The sequence below is a fragment of the Centruroides vittatus genome, unplaced genomic scaffold (genome assembly GCF_030686945.1).
Source record: "Centruroides vittatus isolate TY-2023 unplaced genomic scaffold, ASM3068694v2 contig_630, whole genome shotgun sequence".
Classification (NCBI taxonomy): domain Eukaryota; kingdom Metazoa; phylum Arthropoda; class Arachnida; order Scorpiones; family Buthidae; genus Centruroides; species Centruroides vittatus.
In genome coordinates, this window is record NW_027122387.1 from 497310 (window position 1) to 523551 (window position 26242).

Genomic DNA, 26242 nt, shown 5'->3' on the forward strand with positions numbered 1-26242 from the left:
TGAAGTACGCTCAAACCTGTTTTTTGTGCGGTCTTTTATATGCGCAATGTGTTTTGTGCAGTATACAAATTGGATTGAAATTCATAGTGCACACAAAAAATCGCACAAAAACAGGTTTGAGCGTACAGTAGCATTATCATATTTATAATTTTTATTTTTCTATGATGTATGGGAACAAACAGTCACCGATAATTAAAATCAAAGATAAAACATTATTTGGTGATTCTTAAGGCAACTTTCAATGTAAGAGTTGTGTTTATTTATATAAAAAAAAATTCTTAAATTACATGTTCCAACTGCAGCTATTAATATAAAATACATTCCTGGTTTAATTTCTCACTTCAGAAAATGTTAAGGAATCAAAATATTAAAAAGTTTTTCTTTTTGTTAATTTGAATTCTTTGTTTAATAAACCAATAGCATATTTTGCATTGTAAAACTAATATCAAATTTTACTCTTCTGTAACGGCATTGTATATCTTTGTGTAAAATTGCTGTGATAACATAGAATTTGTACTAGAAATAATTTATATAACAATAAATGTCAAAATTGTGAATGTTGAATGAAACAATGAGATTTTATTTCTGAAATATTTCCACATCATGAGAGAAAATATGAAACATTTTATTTGACCTTTTCTTTGCTTTTTTCTTGTTTTTCAATTGCTTTCTCTTTTGCCTGCAATTTTATAAGATGCCTTTTATTATAAAAAATAAACATTTTTTTTATACGATTTTCAATTGAATTTACCGTAAAATAAAATACCTTTTCCACGAGAACTTGTAACTTTCCTTCCTCTGCAAGTACTTTCAATAGTTCCATTATTAATGGTAAGTAATTATGTTTCCTTCTTACATTCTCAATCTGAAATTAGAAATATTAACATTATCCAAGTTGTAAAATCATTAGAATAAAAATATATCCAATCTGGTATACACAACAACTCATATATAACCTAAAAGCTTTCTACATGCATACACTGTACAAAGCTTTAGTTAATGTAAAAGAAATGACAAATACTCTTAAAAAAATTGTTTTCTTTTTTAAAATAGCTACTTACACAATTATTAAATGCATTTAATAAAAACATAACGTCTGCTTCTTGTTAAAGCCATTTCATAAATTTTACTATTTAATCATCATTTCCGTTAAGCAAAATTTAACCATGCATTTCATTACAGCATCATTTTTGTTTCAAGGCAATTGAAACAAGGTTAGGATGATGAAATAAGCTCGTGCGATAGCTTAAGAATTGCGATATAAGTTTTATAAGCTGAACTTAATATCTTGCCATTGAATTCCAAAAATATGCAAGCAATTACAGGTATCCCTTGTATAATGTGGTAGTTATGTTCTGAAAAAGTGCCGTATTATGCAAATCTGTGCTATACGAAACAATGGAAATAAATTATTCTTAATTAATTGCCGATAGGACGAATCAATCAAAGTACTATATTAAGCATTAATATTAATTTTATTTAAACCAAGGGAACGTTAGAACAAGGAATAAAAAAGTTGTACTATCAGTTTTCATTAAAGTAAACCTGACAAAGAGCACAAAATAATTAGAAAATTTCAATATCCTAAACTCCATGGGCAAATTTGAGACAACATGCACACTTACTTAAAGAAAAATTCTGAATAATGAAGTTAATGCTTAAAAATTGTGAAATTTTGTGTGCAGGATTTCCAAAACTGCATTAGAGAGAAACTGGTAGTCGTGTTGTATTTTGAATACATGTATATAGCAAGTCCTCCTTGTATAAACAAAGTCCTTGCTTAATGTCATTTCATTAAAATGTTGAGAAAAGATACAAGTATCAATACATTTGTAATCATTTACAATTATTATTGTTGAATTTTCTTTATAAAACATAAAAGTGATTCTATAAAATGAGAAATAAATGCTGGAGGTTGCAAACATGATCAAATAATTTGGTTAATTTTCTATCTTATTTAGCCTATATTAAAATTGGTTTTGTTATATGTCATTTTGCTTAATATCACAGTTTCCAAGAGCCTATTGATAATGCTAACTGAAGATTATTGTATGTATATATATATATATATATGTTATGGTCAATGACATACAAAATCATATGAATAGCCAGTCATTCATGACATCTGTATGTTGTGTTTGATGTTCCTGTTCTGTCTGTTCACATCATTGCCAATCACCTTTCTAGGAGGCAATAATGTCACTACATTAAAACAATGTCCCAGTGCTGCTTGGTTAATGATGTGAACTGTCATAGCAGCCATTGCATTCAATGTAATGTATAGTCCTTCCAACTTGTTAATTATCATCAGTTGTTTAGTGAAATAGAATTAGTAAAAACACAAGTGTCTTAGAAAATATGAAACTTATACAAAATTTTTTTAATCGCACGATGAATTTAATTCAGATACAACTGAATGAAATTCATGTCATTTGAATTAAGTGATTAGATTCTGATGGAAATCAAATCAGCTGAAAATTAATGCTTTTTTAAATCATAATTTAATTGTTTATATTGATAATTTCTTAGATCATTTTCTGTAAATATGTAAAAAATTAAATATTATTATTATATATACAAAAATATTCATTCTTAAATGCTAATTAACTAACAATAGTTTTTGTTTCTATAAAATCTTTTTTATAAATGTAAACAGAAAATATCTGCACTTTATTTCTAAAGATAATTTGAAAAGCCATTTTTTAAAATAATATATAAATCTATTACAGTGTTATAATTGTATTAATTCTACTTCTCAAACAGCTGAAAATAATTAACTGTTTATTAGTACTACTTTTCCTGTTCTGCACATCTCAGTTGTAGGGGAAGATGTGCAGAACAGTGGTTTGGTCTACTTTAACAACAGCCAAATTGGAAAGAATATAACCTTATTTTGATTTTTGTTATTTTAATAATATACAGTAGACTTTATTTATTTATCACATAGGCCTATGCCATCTTATCCACGAGTAAGAAAAGTATACCAAAATTTATGCCTTATTTAGACTTATTAATTCACTTTTAAATGTTGGGAAGCAGGAAGTCCCCAAAAAATATATTGTGTATGCTGTGTTAGGTAACTTAAAAAATGTCCTTAATCATAGGTGTGTAATGCTCCAGAAAAAATGAGTCTCAAAAAAATTTGTATTGATATTGAACGACGACCAATAATTTGACTACTATCGGTGTCAATGCCCAGCCATTGCCGACAATTCTCACGTGAAAAATACATGACATTTAGTAAACAATGTCACTGTCGTGTTACTTTGATCATTCACTATTATATACGCACACACAATTGGAGATAATTAAAAGTTCCAACTAACTCGAAACAATATTTAATGCAATAAACTCAAATTCTTTTATATTTGAAAAATTTACATAAGAAAATAGCTTCAAATGTCTTCAATTTATAAGTTTTATGTTACTATATTTGCAATAGAAATTTTATCTCTTTAATTTGAATAAATAAATAAGAGATAAAAATCGTCATTTTTGGAAGAAATGATGATGAGCCAGAATGCATTAAATAGTGTATATTTTGTGTAAATTTTTATAATTCTTTTAATTACTATAAAACATTTCATCTAAACACACAATATAAAAAGCCATATTAGTGTAGTACAGGGTATATAGTTATCTAATGTTATAATTTGTTTAAAATCCACAGCTAAAAGACAATTTTTATGAGTTCTCGACATAATTTTTTTTGTTTTCGGCTTAATGTATTCTACTAATTATTTCATCCGATGATGAATTTTGTAAAAGTTAATTTACCTTATATTTCTTCATTTTTGCATCTTCTTCTGCAATCAGCATATGTAATTTGCTGATTTCTGACTGAATTTCGTCTGTCTCCATTCCATTAGCCTATAAAAAAATTTAAATAATCTTGTATATTTATTATTTTAGAACTATTAAAAGTGAAATCTTTTTCTATTTTGGTAAGATAGTTCATTAAAAGTCAAACTGAGGATTATCGTAAACAGTTTTATGTTTTAAATGTAAAATTCATTTAATTTGATTGAATCTGCTTTGTTTACTATTTTATAATGGCATTATTATAACATTTATACACTAAATTGCAAGAGAAAATCAAAAATTACAATTCCAAAATTTCAAAATATACATATGAGAGGGTAGTTCCGTCTGTGTTGACTCAGCAGTTTCCAATGTTGTTTGGTGAGATGCAATGGATATATGGGCGTTTCAAAAGGGCAGGTATTCTATCAATTTCCATGCTGGAGGAACATAGAAGTGTAATTTGATTTTTGTGAGCATCTGGCAAGAATACAAACAAAATTTATCAAGAAATGAGTGCTTTGTATGGGACAACAGTTTATTGTGGCGGGTGTGAGAAGGTCAGAAATGGAATGATGAGCATCTAGGATGCCCAGATCAGGCCATTTTTTCATCTGCCATACAGTTAGCAGGTGAATGTTTTGAAAGTGATGACAACATTAAGATGGCAGTTTCACTCCTACCACATAAGCAATCAAACACATTCTATGAGCATGGTACCAAGTCTTGTGCCACAATAAAAGAAACATTTATTACATTTTTCTACATAGTTTATAAGATGAGTTAAAATTGTCATTTGAAAGCCCTTTAAAATCTGAAACAACAATCAGATTTTGAGAAAAATGCAGTTGGTAAAGATTTATAAATTTCAGTCTACAAGGGAACATTGAGAAGTTGAACAACAAGCACGTTTGGTCATTACAACTGTCACTATATCCTTTTTCTTTTCTTTTTTTTGTGATTTATCCTGAATCATTAACCTGTCAGATGTGCACTGGATAATCCGAAACAAAACCGCTGTTGCGTACACGTTTTGTGGTTTTTAAAATGGTTTTTCAATTTGCGATATCTTGCTTAAAAATTGTTGCAGATACGATCTGTTTTCGGTTTTCTATCACGTACATATTACACTTTATGATTGTTAACTTCAAAATATTATGTATGTTTAAAAAAATTAATAAAATTTAAGATTTTAAAATATTAAAAAAAATCGTTTTTTATAAATATTCCATTAATTTGTTATATACGTTACTTAGATATGTCTATTTTCTGTCAAATAAAAAAAATTGCAGCTTTCTAAATCAACGTAGAGATATAATACGGCCTATAGATTATAACGCCGATCGGCGTAGGGGGTGGTGGCCTTTCTAAATCTAGGTCAATACACTTTTATTATTGATGGTGTGTATTTGATTCTATTTATATGTTATTTACATTACTGTACTAATAGTAGACTATAATAAGCGATTATTACTTTATTATATTAACGACTATACATGTATTTCTTATGTATTACGGAAGTACCACGATAACCGGAAGTACTTTGTTTTTTGAAAGATTTATGGCTGAATGGTTTAAAAAACATGCTTATTTGTTAAACAGGATAAATATACATAAAAATTTATTAAATTCAAGCTAAAAATAGATAAGAATAACGATTTATAATTGTTTGTTTACGTTTGTAGCTGACAATGTAACTCCGAGTTGGTATAACTTTTTCCAAGTTCCCACCCCACAAACCCAAATCGATGCTTATTGATTAAAGAATGGTCATTTAGATATAATATACCAATTAGAGCCCAACGGGCATGCTAACTAGGATTTTATTGTCAAATGAACAAAAGAAGGGTTTCCTATAGACTTAACATGGAATGGAGGAGTTTTGTGCCTAAATTTAAAAAATACGAGGTGGTAACAAATATCTTATTCGTTGAAACAGACTTAGTCTATGTAGATAAAAGCCAATCAGTGCTTAAATCGCCACCAACTAGTTAATTACAAAAAAGAATTGACACTTACTCCAACTGGAGTACAGCGCAACAGTTTAACGAAAACCGGTTACTCCGACGGGAGTACTCCGCAAACAACTGGTTAACAATGGATTTAGCAAATAAGAGTAAATGACTATATATGACTTGTATTTTTTTTTCAAAGCTACTTTATTTGACTCAACACAGAAAGTTTCTCCACTTTATTTTAAAATTTTATTAAATTACTTTTATTTTTTTAATTACAGAAAATTATATTGTTTTATTTATTTATTTAAGCATACTGGTACAACCATGATGCAGGGAGAAACATTAAAAAAATCATACAAGTTTATACAACATATCGGTTGAAGTTGTTGTATATATTTGTTTTGTATTAACTAAAATAATAGCAAAACAAAAAAATTAAATTCATTCTAGACTTAAGTGGGAGAACTATCTAAAACCAAAATAAATTAAAATATAGCCTAGTTTTCTGATAATTTTTTATCTCGCCTAGAAAATTAAAAATAATCAATTTACTCTCTTATTCACAAATTGGATAGTCTCCCAAATATCCAAAGCTAACGGCTGGTTAAATAATGAACAAACCACACCCCTCCAGGGCATAATTACCATAAAATTAACAGTTTTCACTATAAACCTAATATATTGTTTTATCTTAAGTATCTAAATGTTTTTTAATACCCCATTTAAATAATTCTATATTTATACAAAAAAAAAAGAGAAAAAATAAAGAGTTTGAGAAATTTTTGACATTTAATAATACAATATAAAATGAGCAATTTGAAAATAGAAAATTAAATTATATATAATATTTCATAGATCACACTTCTGTACTGGACACAGATAGCACTACAATTGTCTAGATAGGCATTCTTAAAGCTGACATATTACGTGTAACAGCGCTGTGTGTATAAGACTCCCATTTCTGAGAGGAAAGACTGCATTGCAATAATTGCTGAAAATGAGCAACAATCAATGCTTTTATGATGATGATGGTTGCATTTTGACCACCTGTTGCTTACATTTGTTTCCATTCACTTATGTATCAGATATACTAACATCAGTCAAACATGTCTTGTATTCCTTATCTCCCATTAAAATATGTATAGAGTTTGGAAACATCTTGTAAATTAAAAATTTTGATACTGGCATATGCAGAATATTCTTAATGAGAATCCGAAGAAAGTATTGAGACTGAACGTCAGACTTAAAAACTACATAATTTCTATTTTATTTTATGCAGATCATCACTCTGTAACAACACGGGCATTTTATTACTTCCCACCTTTATATAATTTATCAATATCGCTTGATGAAGTTATTGCTTATTTAGTCACTCTAAAAACCAGTTAACAATTATTAAATTTCATATTGTTTTAGTAACTGTTAATTGGTTTTTAGTATGACTGAATAAGCATTTTAGTTAGAATAATAATTTAATTTGACACACAATATCCGAAGTTATTAATTTTTTCAATTTGAATATTTTACCAAAATAGAAATGCGGATTAAAATTATTATGAAATATCAGAAAAGAGAAAAAAATAAATTTATGTTTGATGTGATTATCATTTCAAATTCAATGTAAATTATAATACCTCATATACAAATACAGTAAGTAGTTAATAATTAGATTAATTTTATAATAGTATAAGACTTTTATATTGTTCTTTGTAACAACAGAAATTGAAAATAATATAGAAATTTCAGGTTTTATCAAACTTACAGAATGAATGACTTTGCACTTATACTCTTCAATTTGATTTGGTAATTCAATAGAATATATTTAATTAAATAAATAGACCATAATTACTGTGTCTATTTATTTACAGATACTAATTATTATTTGATATGGAAAATGTTAAGTTTTATGACAAAATTTTAAACTCAATTTCTCATAAATGGAATGATGTGAATAATTAACTCCAAAAATACTGTCATGTTAATTTATAATATATGTACGTGACAATTAGATCGACTATTAAATTCATCAAATGAGATAGATTTCAAAGTCATGATGGATATACTTATTTTGTTAAATCTCACTATTTATAGTGTTTTTTTTTTTTTGCATTAAAATGATTGATTCAGATTTTTTGAAATAAGACATTATAAATTTTGTTAATGAAAAGTTAAAATTTCAAAATTTATCTGAGGTTGAAAGCTGTTACAATTAGGATAAACATATTTTAATTTATGTCCTTAAAATTCTAAAAGAATTAAGTAACTTACATCTAATTGATTATTCAATTCTTCTAACTTTCTCTTGTATAGCATTTTTCTGTCTGTTATAATTGCCATCAAATTAAAATGAATTTCGCCTTCATTATACCTGTAAATTATTAAATAATATAATTAAATTTACTGATTTTATGTTTGCTTCATCCTTTCAAATACATGTAGAGACTGCATAAATTTCTACCTTTTGATCCGTCTTTCAATGACTGGTCTAACAACTTCAATCCAATCAATAGAATTAGGAATGAGTCCTAAAAGAACACCAATTTTCATTTCCAATATCACTTTGCATTGTGCAAATTGCATGTCACTTACCGAGATCGATAGGTCCATCTTTTAATCCATCAAGTTCATACAGTCGACCATCAATAGGAACATAACCAATAAAATGAAATACGTCATCATCTTTACTGCTCTGTTTCAGATCAAATTCGAACATTTGTTGTCTATAATAATTCAACTAATATAATTATAAACAGTTAATTTAATTCTTATATAATTAATAATTTAAATATCTAAAAAAAACATTACATGATTACAAGGCACGTTCAATAGAAAACTGGAAAAGTGTCATTACAACTCGGGACACCAAGTATTAGCATAGTAATTTTGACACACAAAACATTCAAGCCAGGGCCAACAGTAACTGCAACTGATAACACTACTAATGTGTGAGAACATAAGACAATAAACTGATAAAACGGCAGTGCCTCTCAAGAAGAACACAAAGCAAGATTGGTGTAATATTGTCTAATTTTGAATAAAAATCAATTGACATATGCAGATACAGTAAGGAGACAATCGAGTTGCACACAGGTGTATAAGTAGAGTTCTATGGTTTCAAAAAACAGCAACAGTTCTGTTGGAAGATTCTTTATGGCTGGCAACTGCAGTGATTGCTATGAAAGTTTCTCCATATCATTCACTGATTTACTACCAACAAATCAATGATTTGTGAATAATAATAGAATATGTAGATAAGCAACTCAACCCCATCAATTTGCTTCCATTCCCCACTTGTTCAAAAATTTTGTGAGGATTCCCAGTGCCATCATTTCTGTTTGTTTTTTCTTGACTGAAAAAAGTATTGTGACAATTTTTGCTAAATATATTATATATATATATAGAGTAACTATGATGATTAAATTCACAAAGTATTTAGGGTATCAAGTATTTGAAATCTGGTTAGTATTCATATTAAAAAAAATATTTGACCATCTCTATAATATTCCAAGCATTAATTTTACTGTTTTAAGTTTTAACTAGTCATTGTTTGAATGTGATTGAAATATTAACATAGTAAGAATAAACTAAAACTTATCATTACCAGCGAATATATAATACATCATATATTGATATGAAATGTGTCTCAGGAAGATTATGACCTATCTCTTATCCTAATAAAGAATTTCAAAACTTTACATATGTTGATAGATGTATAAACACTATTTTGCCATGTTATTTTGGTAAGTTAATCTTTAAACTTTAAAGATCAAAAGAGATGTAAGTTTAAAATATCAAAAGAAAACTTATATCTTGTGCCATATTGTTTTAAAAAATTTTCTATGCTAATCAGTCAAATTTAAAAATCAAACAGATATATTCAGAAAAATTATACCTGAAAAAATTTATTTGATTCTATTATAAGTGCAAGTAACAAAATGTTTTCACTGAATATTATTTTTATGATAATGAAATACTATAGATTGGAATTTGTATTTGCTACAAGTTTTTCTTTTGAGTTTTCAACTTGTTTGACAATAGCAAGGTTGAGGCCGAAGTTTTCAACATAAAAACGTGTACGTCGGATGTTTGGCGCTGCTTTCCTGTAAGCCTAGAAGTTTGGCAATGGCGTTTGGAATGTCGAGCGTAATTCTACTGACTTTTCAAATGCCATTGTCAAACTTCTAGGCATAAGGAAAGCGGCACCAAACGGCCGACATACACGTTTTCGCGTTTAAAACTTTGGCCTCGACCTTGCTAATAATTCATACTAAAAAACAACCATATATTGAATTTAAAAAACAGACAGTATTTAGATTTAATGTTATATAAACAATTTTAATATAGTAGATCTTAATTTTTATTTCCTAATTTTGTATGAAATGAAATTTCATTATTTATGTTTTGCTTTTATGCAAGAGAAAATGACAATTTCTTTTATATTTTGATATATTTTATATGATTAGTTTCCGCAAAAATCTAAACAGACATTAAGAAAATTATTTGTAGTGTTATTTATATTTTATAACATTTTAAACTTAGAAAATGTAAAGAAGAGCAATTAACAATTACTATTTAAATTTTAAGCACCATTAATTGAAATTTTTGTATATTGCTGCTCTTTGTAATGTAAACTATTTTAATACATTAGAGATAAATACAGAGTCTTACTTGGAAAAACTATTGTGAACTTCTCTTATAACATCAGAATTACTAAGTGTTAAACCTTTCATCTGTAAGTTTAACAGTTTTTTGTTAAAAATATATATTGCTTATATATATTTTATAAATATTTCTGAACAATTGCTTACTGCTGCATCAAAACTTTGGCAAAATTCCTTAAATGATGATAATGTTTCACCAAGTTCAACATCTTCATGCTTACAGTTTAAAAGTACACTAAGAATTGCCTGAGTGGCACAAGCATTATTTATCACCTAAGAAAGAAAATTTATCAATATTAATTTAGAAATATACAGAAGAAATAAAACTATTTTAGCAATATAAAAACAGAATTTATAATATAAATGGTAAAGTTATATATTTTTATAGGCCATTTTCAATAAATAAATAAATATCAGATTAATATTACATTTAAAAAATACTATTAGATTTCAATCAAATTAATATTAGTTTGTTATTTGGAATTAATTACTGTTTGAATTAGTTCATTACAAATTCAATGTCACCGGGTAGGAAACAATACTAATTACTTATTAAAAAGATCATAAGTTAAAGAAATAACACTGATGTTAAAGGGATTTACCTGTTTTGCAAAGAAAATTTTATCAAGACGACTATCTTGGACCACAGAACCAAATGGTTCATCTCCGGGGAACCATTTAAAGAGAAAAATCAAACCATGCACAGGTCTACAAAACAATTAAGATTAATTATACGGATTTAGTTTTCTAATTTAAAAAATATAATCAAAAACAATTTGATAAAATTTAGTAAAAATCAAAAAGTTAAATAAAATATAAATATTTTGATAAAAACTAAAAGATTTATTTATTTAAATGTTTGAACTCCAAAATTACAAGTCATGTTTTTTTTTCAAGTGAAAGTGCGTGCGTGCATGTGTGTGTGTCCATGTCTTAGGAGCTTTGTTCCTGACCACTATCAACGTTTTGTATCATTCTGTTATACTGTCTTTATCTATATTATAATGTTATATAATTATATATATATAAACAACATTAATTTCAATAACAGTATGTAATATTTTCATTTAATAAAGAATATTCAATGATAAAACAAAAGGATTGCTATTATTTAAAAGAAAACAGATCAAATTAATAATAACAAACATTTTTAAAAATGGGTAGATGACACTTGAATTGAACACTTGGTCAATATGTCATTCAGTGAAATATCAAGAGTGATACTTCATAGGGTCTAAAATATTTTATTTTGAATTTTTCTGATACTAAACTCAATGTGATGGCTGGATGACTGAACGGCTAAGGTGGTAGCCTATTGCTCTGGGTACCTGGGATTGAATTTGGTTGGTCAAACTCCAGGAATTTTTTTGGGATGGTCCATCCCAGATATGTCTGGCCCTGTTCTTCACCATTATGGATTTTGGCTAGGTCTACCCATAATGGGCTTGCTAAAAAGAGGCCTTCTTAGTGTCCACAGTGAAAAGAGTTAAAATATATATATATATCTTTATAATATATACTATATATACACTCAATGTCTCTCTTTCAAATGCACCAATTTGCTTTTCTGTAAAAAGTCTGCTTCTACTCAAACATTTCATTTGAGTAATTAAATAATTTGGGAAAATATAAGACTCAGTTTTCAGGTTCAAGCTGAATGGAGATTACTGCTGAAATTAAACTGTTAAAACAGTAAATTACCAGAGAGAACATCATTATTATTATGTTTTATTATATGTTCAGATATACTGTATATGACTCAACAGAAAAATGCTAAAATATCAGTGTCAAATCGAAATGAGAAGTGTCATATAAGCAAGATTAAACATTTTTCAAGACATATTAACACTGTAATGACCATCCAAAAACAATTTTTGGGCAAATTCAATCCTTTTTCTATATTCCATCAGGTAATTAACGTCGGATCCTTCAAAGAAAGATCGGCGTCAAGCGTTTTACATGTATGTGTTTTTAGCGATATCTTGTCAGTCATTTTAAAGAAAATTTATCTTCGTGTTGTATATTATCAGTCTTTTTAATGAAATATAGAAAAAAGATTGAATTGGCCCAAAAATATTTTTGTATAGTCATTACAGCGTTAATGTAAACAATCTTGGGGGGGAAAATAATATAATTTTTCCAGACGTTTTGTCTCATCAGAACACAGGTAAACTGTTCTTTATTTGAATTAGTGTTGCAGTTTGAAGCGAAGTATCTTGAACAACATTTAATCTTGCTTAAAATATTTGGATTCCTTGATATTTTAACATTTCTAGCTTTGTCTGGTTTTATTAGCCTACAATAAAAATTATGTTGAATTTTTTGTATATTGTATTTTTATGCAAGTTTCAATGCTGACTTTTGCATGTTTTATTATATGCACGTATACACATATCGATAAAATGATCATGTAACTAATAATAATAATAATAAAAATCATTTCTGATTAGTATTTGAATAAAAAAAAAGCCAAAAATAGACAAAACAGCCTATCTTTTATTAATCTGTTTAATATTTATGCTATAACAACATTTCAATTGATATATAACAAACTTCAATTAAGTCTAAATAAAAGATTAAAAATTATTCTTTCATAGAAAAATTTATTTACTTCAGTTTTTCAAAACTTTCTGGATCTAAACTCCATAACTCTTCAACTTGAACACCTTTAACACCTTAAAAAAAAAAAAAAAGATAAAGTGTTTACATATAATTATACAAAATCAATTTAAAATTCTGATATTAATAACTCAAAAGTGTAATTTATTTAAATTAAAAACAACACACCACGCATGCAATCTTCTAGAAACTATGTATTTGAATTAAATACGAAACGGAACATTTTCGACCTCTTTTAAGGGCCTGCATCAAGCATCAAACGTTAGAGATTCTAATTTTAGAACATTTTTTAACGTATTTAATTCAAATACATAGTTGCTGGAAGATTGTATTCATGGTGTGTTGTTTTTAATTTATCTACATTCCAGCTGTTAGAGACTTTTACGTAATTTATTTATATTTAAATTTATTATTATTATTATTGATTTATTTCTATTAGATGAATCACAACAAACAGATCGTATGTTAGTCAACATGACAAACCTAGGATGTCGTAATATAACTGCGTAGAATGTTCACAGACCCGAGCAGTGCAGCTTTTTGAAGTTGACAGATGTTAATTTAGTCAATGTTAATTCGCTTCGAGGACTGCCCCAGATTTTTTGACATGGTACTCAGTGTGCTGATAATCACTGATACTACTGCTGCTGGTTTGTGCCACAATCTTTGGAGTTCAATCTTCAAGTCCATGTATCTTGTAATTTTTTCTATTTCTTTATCATTAGCCCTGCTGTCACCAGGAATTGCGTTATCAATAATCCACACCTTTTTCTTCTCGACAATGGTTATTATGTCTGGTGTGTTGTGCACTAGGACTTTATCGATTTGCAATCTGAAGTCCCATAAAATTTTTATCTGCTCATTTTCAGTGACTTTTGTGACATTACGATCCCCAGTTCTTTGAGGTGGATAAACCATAGTTTTACAAATGTTCCAATGAATCATCTTGGCAATGCTGTTGTGCCTCAATTTGTAACCAGTCTATGCAATATTTTTGCATGAACTGAGAATATGGTCTATGGTTTCATCTGATTCATTGCACAGTCTGCATTTAGTGTCAGCTGATGAATTTTCAACTTTAGCTTTGATGGAATTTGTTCTAATCACTCGTTCTTGTGCAGAGAGAATAAGGCTTTCAGTTTTTTTTTTTAATGTTCCTGTTGTCAACCACTGCCAAGTTTTAGTTTTGTCCACTTTTCCATCAATCTTTTTCAGAAATTGGCCATGCAGTGCCTTATTTTTCCAACTTTCTACTCTTTCCTTCAATGCTTTTTGGCAATATTTTTTTTTTTGTGCTTTGAACCTTCAGCAGGTTTTGGGTTTTGATTCTTCACTTCTGTTAATGCCCATTCTTAGCTATTGTTAATATAATCATCTAGGGCATGTTTTTCTTCTTCCACTGTTTGACGCACCTGCAATACACCTCTGCTTCCAAATTTGCAAGCAGGTACAACCTGTCAGTGTCACTGCTTGGATGTAAGGTGTAGTGAATTGTCATCAATTTCCTTGTTTTCCGATCTAGGGAATCTAATTCAGTCTGCATCCAGTTCACAATGCCAGCAGTGGAATAGCCCAGGTATTGATGGCCTTTATTGTATTGCCACCATTTAGCTTTGTTTTCAGGATTTTTCTAACCCTTTGGGTATATTCTTTGCTAACAGTTGTTTTTATTTGACTATGTTTGATGTTATCTAACTCAAATATGCCAAGGTATTTGTAGGCCTCCTGTTGGTTATTTTTAATAACTTGGCCATTTGGCATTTCTGTTCCCTCACTCTTTGTGAGTTTTCGTTTGGTCATAGTCACAACAGCACATTTTTTCAATCCAAATTCCATTGAGATGTCTGAACTGAAAATACAGACTGTGTTGGTCAGTGAATGAATTTCACTTTCTGATTTTCCGTACAGTGTCAGGTCATCCATATACAGCAAATGAGAAATTTTCTGAGCATTCCTAGTTGTTTGATATCCCAAATTTGTTTTCTGCACAATCAATGACAATGGGATCATTGCTATGACAAACAGAGGAGGTGACCTTGGAAGATGCCTCTCTTGATGTTGACCATTCCATATTTTTCGTTACCAAAAAGCAGTCTGTCTTCCGCTTTTCCATCGCTTTTTCCATGAATTTTGTAAGATTTTCATTCATGCCAATAGTTTTCATACATTTTACGATCCATCTAGGAGGTAATGAGTCAAATGCTTTTTTATAATCAATCCACAGTTTTCCAGAATCATTTTGTCAATCGAGACTTGGTCTTTTGTGCCTGCCCCTGCTTTTTCTTTTGTTCCTTTTTGTTGTGCTGGTAGGATGTTGTTCAGTTGCAAAAAAAGCTACAGTGTTATCAGCTATGATGCCAGTAAGCAATTTGAACATGGTTGGTAAGCATGTTATTGGCCTGTAATTCGATGGTATTGTGCCTTTAGTGGAGTCTTTTTGTAAGAGGTAGGTTCTGCTAATTGTTGTGGGTGCCGGGAGGCGGACGACGTCTCGTTCCTCCTTTTTTCGGCTAACAAGTCCGTTAGACCTGCCCACGTCAAGATGGCGGTTCGGATGAGTTACGCGTTACGCGTTTTTATGCGAGTGGAGGAAGTGAATGGGGTCGACGGTAGAGCGGCAGATGATAATATTCGAATAAAGGACATTACAACGGATAATACAACAACAATGATTTATTAAAGCTAACATGACAATTACAAAAAAGGTGAGCGTCTGTCGCCTGAGCGCGGATTCGCGGAGGGAGAGTTCACAGAAAATGGGGTCATACCTCGTGGTCCGGATCGGTTTCTTCTCTAGGTCAAGGTATCGTCGGCAAGGTATGCCTTTCGTTTGGGCGGGTTCCGTTGGGACTCGGGACACACACGCTCTGTCTAATCGACACTACGTAACTGACCTGGGGTCGATCGGACGGACTCTATGTAACCGACCCCCTTTTTCCGCTCTCGTCGCCCTTTTATTGAGGTGGTCACGTTGTTCAGCTTCACCAATCCGCACCTTTCGTCGGTTGTTCCTTCTGATTCATTTTTTCTTCCCTTTGACTCATATCCCTTTTCCTTCTACACGCGCGGAAAAGGATGTATCGTTACCGGCTTAATTCCGGTGGGTTCGAACTTTCGAAGTTCCGGTGGGTTCGAACTTTCACATTGTTAACCATTCCTCAATTTCAAAATTTTGCAGTGAATGATTGAAATGATTATTATTATTGATACTTTTATATTATATGAAAAAATAAGGTATATCAACTAAATTTCACAAATACTTGTAATCTACTTAATATGTGATTGCAACATAACAGAAATGAATAATTCTGTATTTGTAAAACATTAAAATATCAATAGGAGCACCCAAACATTGGGCACTTGGGACACATGTTTCCCTTTCTCATTAGGTTGCCCTTTTCTTAATCCCCAAGGGTATATTAAGGTTTTATTTTATTTTTAAATAAGTTACTCATTTTTTATTACAGAAAACCTTTTTACTAATAATGACAAATATTTTTGTTTTAATTTTATTAACCGAAATTTGTCCTAGAGGGTTGTGATTATTTGGCCAAGTACCAAGGTACCACTGTATTTGATTAATGCAATTTTGATATATGCAGTAGCATCGAGGTATCCCAAGATAATGCTCACCTTTAAAAATTAAAATGCTCAAAAAAAAAAAAAAAAAAAAGTCAGTCACAGTGTATCCATGAACGTAATATGTAGTTCTGTGAACAATATTTTGAAAGAAATAAAATTTGAATAACGATGCATTTTGTTTACAATTATTTTATCATCATTCAATTACTTAAAGCTAAGATCAGTCTATGATAATCAAAATATAAAACATAACTTGGTTGAATTATCACAAGTTTTTGATATAGATACGGAATATCATATCAATGCAAGTGCTTGATCTTGTAAGTATATAAGAATTTAGCATTTTCTGTTATACCATCTTAACTGATTGCTGCAACACTCACATTAACGACTCATTGGTGAATGCTTTCAAGTGCATAAAACTCATTGTCTGCCTCCACTGTCACCATATAATATAGGGTTGTGGTAGTTCGGAAGGAAATATTTGCGAGTCCACAAGTAACGGTTAAATAACGACACGGAGAGAAAATTCACACAATGAATACACCTTTTATTTCTTCCGAACGCAGTTCTTTTAATACAGGGATCCAAATTCGACAGAATTACTTCAATAACTTTACAAGGGAGTAGGTCACCTCCTATTACTTCACATATATACAACTCGCACGTAACACAAACGAACAGGAAGATAAAAAGGGAGACTTAATAACTAATTTACAACTAACCTTATAACTATCTTAGAACTAACAAGGAAAAGGAACGGATAGACTAAGAGAAGTAAAGAAAAGGCAGATAGGAAGTACTCGGGCCCAAGTCGTGTAGTTAATGTCCTTGATGATTTTCACGCTCTCACAATCGTAGTCGTCTCCCTCTACTCCATCAGTAGTTCTATGCCTAGATTCTTCGGCTCTCTCGATGTCTTAGAGATCTTCGTAGCCTCCTTTTCTCTCTGGTCTCGGCAGGTTCTCTCTCAATTCGTAGTCCCCTTTCTTTCTCAGTCTGGAGCACTACTTACTACGTCTGTATCCTCCGATGTCCAGCCAGAAAGTGTCTCCTTTCTTTTTCCTACGCTGCCTTGGGCCTATACTTTCTTTGTCTATGTCCTCAATTTTGGGGAAGTCTTAATCCCCTCCTTTGTTCAACTCTTGGTTCTTGGAAAGGGCAACCTTCCCCCTCAAGCAGTAATGGTTTACGTACGAGTTGCTTTGAGACAATGGGAAGGACATATGAAAGTAGGAACGAGAGAAGAAAATAGAAATGAAATACAGAACTTATGAACTATATATATAAAACTAAAATATGGCTGACGGCCACAGAGTATTATACTATCTGAAAAGTATAGAGCATTACACTACCTGCCAATTTTATCCATAGACGTTGTTTATGTCAAAAAAAGAAAGAAAACATCATTTCATTCTGATTTAACATGTTTTAAGAAAACCTTTACAATATTAATAAAATAGAAATTGAGATAAATTTATATATATATATATGAAATAGCTTTGTCTTATAATAATTCCAATAATCCCTACTAATTCTAGTAATACAGTACTTCCTTTTCAAAATTAAAATGTTTATTGCTTTCAATTTGTATTTCTGCCATTTTCTTTACTAGTTTCTCGCAACCAATCAAGATGCCACTTACAAAAGATTATTTAAACCTGGACAAAGGATTGTTTTAAAACATTAACTCTAGAATTGAAAAACCACAGAGTCATGTTTTCATGTGAATATAAAAGATTGTAATCAAATAGTTAACTTGTAATCTGACTTTGGGTTAGATCTAAACTGAAGTTGTTCAACTCTTCACTTAACTCAATCTATGGATTACGACTGTTAAGATAACATTGGACTTAGCTGCTTTGGTCACCTGAACATCTAATAATATATATATTTTTTGTTTTAAAACATTAGTTTTAGTTTTGCTTGGAAATGTATTTGAAAATATTGTCTTTCTAAACTCTCAAATCTATTTTTATAGAAAATATAAATTTAAAAAATTTAATAGCATCATAAATTTTAATATTTATTACTACTAGTTTATTGAATGATTTTACAATCATATAAAATATGATTGTAAATCCGTAAATATCTGTAAATGTTGCATTTGGATCATGAAAAACCATAATATTTTCCAGTATACTCCATTGTATTGATTAAGTTAAAGTTTGGTGTGGATTCATAGTCATGTTTGGACTATTGGACTTGAACTATTTTTCTTCAAAGAAGAATAATGAATAATAGTCCAAGAATAATATGGCCTGTAACATGCTCTGTGATGACCCAGAGCTATCAAGATGCTCAACACTTTTGTTGTATTCCAACTGCAATAGAAACAATGACTTGAATAAACCACTTTCTTGCAAGATGGAACATCACATATTGACACTGAATATAGCAGTTTCTGCAATAACATTTTACTGATAAATGAGTAATTAATTGGAAATGTAGTAATAAAATCACATTTTATATAAATCTCCAGCAAGCAGAATTTGTCTAACAAACATTTTCAGTTTATAAACCTGCTTCAGGTTTAAAGTTTTACAAATTTGAATTTCAACATGGAATGTTTTAAATTTTCAATGACATTACATATATATTCTTTTTAAACTATGTAATTATGTATATATGTATATTGTAGGATTATGTATTAATAAAATAACACGTACATAAATAATAACCTTAAAAATACAATAAAAATACAAATACAACGCATCTTAGGAATTCCATATTCCTATGCCTTATTTACATATAATTAATTTATAGGGTTATCAAAGAATGATTGCCATGAAATAGATAGGGATTCCATGTCTTTATGGTTAATACAACTATTTTTTAATGTGTTCATGATCTACTGTTTCCAGTGTTCTTAGGTGGTGGTGATCGTACTCTCTTTTTATAGTGTCAGTGATGTTTTATCAGTGTGTGCATGCCCTTCTGACTAGAGCTCTGATGCCACAATTTTTTATACACTGAAGGGTCATGTGAATGGGAAAGTATGAATAATGGGTAATAATTTGGTTTGTAGAACACTCTAGTATTAATACACCTATTTAGGTGAGAACTCGTCTGACACATCATTTTCTAATTGTCTTACTACTAACTCGCATTAGTCCCCTGAAAGGGCTAACCACCACAACACCCTATTTTTGGATGTAAGTGTTGTTATATTTGAAAAAAAGACATATAACATAATAAATGGACAAGTTCTAAAACTTGCTTGTGGTGTAAATGCAGCAATTAAATGTGTCTGAAAAGAAAAGTTGCACATTCTGCAAAAGCATAGTTCTAAACATATGGACAGATACAGTGAAGCAAAATCTAGCACTGTGATGTACTTGTTATCTTTTAACATAATTTCCTTTAATTTGGCAATTTAATTTTTGTGAATCTGGTATCAAGAATTTGTAATCTTTAAGACGTGTGGCTAAAATTCTATGCATATGTTTTTCTAGTAATATAGTAGGAGATCTGGCTTTATCAACTATGGGTCAAAACCCATAGTTGATAAAGTCAGATAAAGCCAGATAAAATGAACATAAACCAGGTATGCAACATACCTGGTTTATGTTCATTTTAGCTAATTTAGTGCTAGCAAACCTGGAGGCTATTTTGAAGGTGCTGTAAATAGTTTTCATTGATAGGTTCACATTCTGTATCTACGACATATTCATTTAGCCGGGACAGGTACAATGCTTTTTTCATTAGAATGAGGGCTCTGCTTTTGTCTACTTTCAACAAACGTTTTCAGTTTATTTTATAAACCCGAAGCAGGTTTATAAAACAAACTGAAAATGTTTTTTGTTATACAAATTCTGCTTGCCGGAAATTTATATAAGGTGTAGATTTTATTACTAGAATTGCATTTCCAGCTGTAATCTTGAAATAATTGGAAATCTTTTACAATTTGCCCACTTATTTTCTAGATCTTAATAATCCATGTGATTTTTGCTCATGAGGAAAATTATTAGGGGCATGTTATAAATTGAATGACAATATTAAGTTGTATTTGAGATACGTCATGAGATCAATTGCACATGGAAGCCATCAAATACACTTCAATGCCTTCAGATTTTATATCTTTAAGATGGGAACCACACTGACCAGTATCACATGCATCACTAAGGTCTCTGTATATCATGACTGTCTTATTATACAAATAAAATATTTGTGGCTTACCGTGCCAAAAGTGCCATAATGGCAATTTTTGATACTAACTTTATTTTACAGAAATGTCTTCTGCATGTCCTGAAATACTACCATACCAAATTTGTATGCATTTGGAATACTAAATCTCTCTTCTGATAGCATTAATTACAGATACTAAATAATCACCCTATATTTACTAAAATTATGCATAGTAGTTAAATAAAATTATAATAATAATAGAAAAAACAAAACTTTGACAATATATATTTTTAATTGTAAAATGTTGAGTTTTTAAATTTTAACATTTGCGGTGTAACAGTGAGGATTGCTAATTGTATCCTTTCCTTTAAAATAGATATATCAGAAACAGGTGATTGATAAACCCTGTCTTTAACATAACCCTAAAAAAAGAAATCCAGTGGAGTTATGTCGGGCGATCGCGGAGGCCAAGGTATGGGTCCTCCACAACCAAGCCATCGTTCAGAAAACACTCTATTAAGTAATTCACGTATAGAAAATCTCCAGTGAGGCAGAGCTCCTGCTGAACATTTGGCTGTAAATGTTCCAATTGAGGAATAACACAAAACTCCTGATCCTGGTAAACATTACCATTAACAGTCTTCTCCACAAAGAAGAATGGACCAATTACAGCTTTCACATGGCAAGCAACTAGCGCCATCTACCTCAGGCAATTGATACCAGAAAAACTCTTAGATTTCTTCATTCTTTTGCAGCAAACTGCATTTCATTTCACCTGTTAGTATTTTTGTTATTAATGTTTAGAATGATAAAGATCTTTCTCAAACACGCCGTATATAACCAGATTATAAATAATAAATTTTTGGAAGTGACAACATTTTTTATTTTTGTGATTATCAATCAATTATTCAACTGGATAAATATTTAATTTAAAGCCATTATCTTATCAAATAATTCAAATATACTGTATTTACTATTTGCAAAATTAATAATCCCTTATACAAAAAAACAGATAAGTATCTTAATACATTCACTACCGATCATGTTTACACGTATAAATTTTTTTTTGCAAAATAACTGATTATGTACGTCGTAATCTATTATTTTATAAAAAAAACTTTGAATATCAATTGTAAGAGTTATCTGAAAATACCGAACAAATATTAAAAATGTATATGCGCAATGTGTGAAACAAATAGAACATCAGTCATAAAATAACTAAATTATTTATATATTAAATAATTCATTTACACTATTTACAGTTAATAATTATTAAACCTTATGTAAAAATTTGATTAGAAATAATAACTAATAATTATTTTGTTAAATACTGAATAAATTTATTGCCCTGTATTTAGAGTATCCAAAACATGTCTTAATAAGCATGTTTTGGATTCAGTTCTTAAGTTCTATGTCTAAACATAACCAAGTCAACAATTATGAATAATAATAAAATATATTATAAAATTGTTATTCTTTATAAATTTATAATATATTTTGTTTTAAGTGATCAGTAAAAGGATACAACTGCTAAAATGAGTAAAGGAGCCAAAATTTTTATTAGATTAAATATTTTTTGAGACTTTCCTCTGACCCATCGTCATATCTCTAGAATATTCCAGGGCTGTGGAGTCCGAGTTGAAGAGTTTTAATGTTTTAGTCGAAGTCTGAGTCGGAGTTGTCAAAAATCCTCCGACTCTGACTCCTTTTTACTTTCCCAACTTGTTATGTATATAAAACAAAAAAGTATTAGAATTGTGTCAAATTTGACCCTCAGAAGTTTTTGCAAAGCTACAGATTTGGAGACCTCCTAAACCCCAAAAACTGTCAAATAAAGAGGGAAAATTCGGGTGTGTGTGTGTGTGTTGGCGTCTAATTTGTTAAATTTCTTGATTCTATGTTCTGAGACATTAAACAATATCTTAGAATGGGTAGAGTTTAACATACAAAATTTGGCATGGTAGCTTGTACATAAAGGGACATTAATGCTATTAAACTTTGGTTTTTAATTAAAGGTCGACAGGGTGGAGACACAGAAGGGGTCATGTGTCATATCTCCAGACTTAATGAATATTTTACTCATTATTAGTGTTCACAATTTTTTTATAAAGCTTGTCTCTACTCTCAGAATTAAGCTTGAGTTCTAATAAGAGCACAGACAAAAAAGGAAATCTTACGAAATTTAAAGATGATTTTTATAATGCAGTGGAAAAATTAAATCGCATTGACCGTTCTTCAAATTTTAATGTTAAAACGACGATACTGCACAATCCAGACATTATCCAAGATACAGCATTGCCACCAACCCAAGTTTCGGTACAGCATTTATTTTCCACTCTTAAAATTATTAAATCTGATTTAAGAACTTCTAAGAATGCTGACTTAATAGAAGTCATTCTTTTTTTAAGAAGTAATTCAGTTTATAACAGAGACGAAAAATAATAAATTAATCAAAATAAGCAACCTTTCTCTCTACCGGTCTAAACGTTATATTTTTTATTCTCAACTTAGTTTAATTAATGTAATATACTCGTACATTATGTACAGCATTTTTATTAAACTAATTTGTTTGTACACAAATGTATTTACTGGTTTTATTTATACATGCTTACCAAATACCACTGCCATCATCAAACGAGTCAATAAATATGAATTTATATATTATATAGATGTGTCAAATTTTAATGTTTAATTAAATTTTTAAAATAGATTTATTTTTGTATTTTAAAAAAAATAATCAGAATCATCATCATTATATTTTCCCAGCTGTTATACAGTATAGGCTTATAACAAAGGAAAAGAATGATGATCTGTCAAAACATGACTTTCCCAGATTTTTATTCTTTTGGACTCGGGAAGTGTCAAAACATAGAGAAGTGCAAAAACATTTGAGGCTTTTCTGTATGCACAGATGTTAGAATGTGTGGGGAAACACAATTTAGTTCAACCACTTTGAAGCTTAATAACTCCTGTGTTAAACCATGCAACTCCAGTTCAAAAACCACAGAAGTTATTAAGCTTCAAACAGGGTGAACAAATCTTGCCCTACACACACAGTCTAACATCCATACATACAGAAAAAAAAAAACCCCAAACCTTTTGCATATCTTGACATTTCTAGGTGTCCCAAGTCGAAAAATGTAAAAATTTCGGGGGTCATTTGATTAAATACATATTTATATATTGACTATGTCGTTACTTAGAGGAGTTTTTTGCCTCGGAATAAAAAAGTTTCTATGTTCTATCTTTATTAGAACTCTATTTATTGAAGCTTTTATTCCGAGGTCACGCGACGACATTAGAATTCCCGAGCCTATTTTGTTAACAAATCTGCCCCCAGTCGAAGTCGGTAGATTTTTACACGACTCCATAGCCCCGGAATATTCGAAACGGAAAATTTAAACAAGAATGTCTGTAAAATACCTTTGAATGTTTGAGAGAAAATTCAAATGCAAGAAGAGTTCTATAATTTCATTTAATCTAATAAAAATTTTGGCTTCTTTACTCATTTTAGTGATTGTATATTTTTATTTCTTGTAGAACACACTGAAAATAAATTATCAATCATTCATAAGTCACATAAACATAATAATGTAAACATTCGATTTTACCTACATTAATAAATACGAAAAGTCAAATATTTACTTTGAAAGAAGCATACAAGCATACATAAATCTTTGTTTTTCTGCTAAAATCTCATTAATTTCTCTTCTTTTTCTTATCTTACTATACCCTATCTATTTTTTCATATATTATAATTTTCTTTTGTAATTATAAATTCTAATTTATATAAAATTCTGAAAAAAAAAACAATAAACAAGCATTGTGTGTGTACCGGACACAGTATAATACATCCATTCAATTTTTCTGTATAAAGTTTATATAGAATAAATGTCCACGTGTTGGTAGAGGTTACATTTAGGTAAGCTCAGTGAATATTTATATATACAAATTACCTAAAGTTGACTTCTACCGAATGTCAACATTTAAAAAAATTGAAAAAGAATAACTTAATAATCTACTGACAAAGCCGATGGTTTAAATCGATTATCATTAACGGATAAAACGTGCGTAAAGTTTAAATACTTCATTTTAAACGGTGATAATCGGTTACAATTCAAAGTCACAACAATAAACAAACAACACATCATAATTGAATGTTTGAAATCTAGTCACGTGTTAACAGCAGAAAAGTAAGTAACGAAATAATTCATACGTATTTAACAGACGTAACGAAATATTTACCAAAGCCTTTGATTAGCTCTGTAAAAACACCGGGATCACTTTCAATTAAACACCAGTCACCAGCACTTCCACCACTGCCCGACATATTGATTTGAACTATGACGCCATCTATTCGTGACTTGCATGTTTAGAAAAACAAAAATAAATTAAATTTTCTAATTAAATTTTATTTTTATTATTATTATTATTATTATTTTAAATAATAATTATGTTACTACGTTTATTTTTAAATGCGAAAAATCGCATTTGTTTTTCATAAACGCACCTTACAATTTTAAAACTCTTTGTTCGGCAAGGATCTTTTGACTCTTTCCGTTTGTGTACACTAAGAGGGCCTTTTTTCGGGCTCATTGCGGTTCGGCAGGCCTACAATGGGGCAGACAGGTAGTGAGGCACGGGGCCCGACGTATCCGAAACAGACTACCATAGAAAAATTCTTGCCCTGGTTCGTATCTGGACCCTTCGGAGCGGTCGAGGCGGCAGCCTACCGCTCTGAAGGACCCGGGATCGCATCCGGACGGGTCGAAAAATCCCCCAGAAATTTTTCAAGGAGGTGGTCTTTCCGGATATATCCTGGCCGAACCCATAAAGGGTCCGCTAAAAAAGAGGTTCTCTTAGTGCCCACAAACCGAAAAGAGTTAAAAAAAAAAAAAACCCTTCAGAACAGTAGGCCAACACCTTACCTGCCTCAACCATCTGGTGTGTTTATTTTTTAACAAATGCATCTGATTTCGGTTAAGATTAGTATTTTCCACAAGGGAAGTTACTATGTAGACTGATCTGAAACCCATTAGGATAATGGATGATGAATTTAATATCGTCAGCTGATGAAATTACAAGGTTGAACCTTGCTGAATGCCACATAAGAGAAAAAAATCAAGAAATTCAAAATAAACAAGTTTAATTATACATATGTATATAATGTAGTAATTATTAAGCCAGGGTTGATATGCGGGCCGTTTTTCCAAGTATTCTCTAAGAGTTGAGGAGTTTGGGAATTATAAAATCAAACGCTTGGGTAATATCTATACAAATTATGCCGAGAGCCATTGTTTGAAAGCAAGACTATTTTGAAGAAATTTGAAAAATAATCTGGATAGAATAACTGCAAATATACGTTTCAAGGATTTATTAAAATAAACAAAAGTTTGATCGCGGCTATTAAATGAGTTACTTAAGATATTCGTGGCTTCGTTGAAAAAAAGGCACATATATATAATAATTGTGAGGAGATAACGCAGAATACTC

At 30.0% G+C, this 26242-nt stretch overlaps 1 protein-coding gene across 1 annotated transcript; it reads right to left on the bottom strand.

Annotated features, from left to right (window-relative positions):
- Positions 1–559: 559 nt before the first annotated feature.
- Uch-L5 (ubiquitin carboxy-terminal hydrolase L5) lies at positions 560–25114 on the bottom strand. The gene is made up of 11 exons (XM_067275681.1): positions 24995–25114; positions 13032–13095; positions 11023–11128; positions 10568–10693; positions 10428–10489; positions 8349–8479; positions 8218–8284; positions 8028–8127; positions 3778–3870; positions 767–865; positions 560–679 (listed from the first exon to the last, which is right to left on the bottom strand). Exons 1-11 carry the CDS (start codon positions 25077–25079, stop codon positions 626–628), a joined length of 987 nt encoding a protein of 328 aa, XP_067131782.1. The 5' UTR covers positions 25080–25114; the 3' UTR covers positions 560–625.
- Between the last annotated feature and the right edge of the window lie 1128 nt (positions 25115–26242).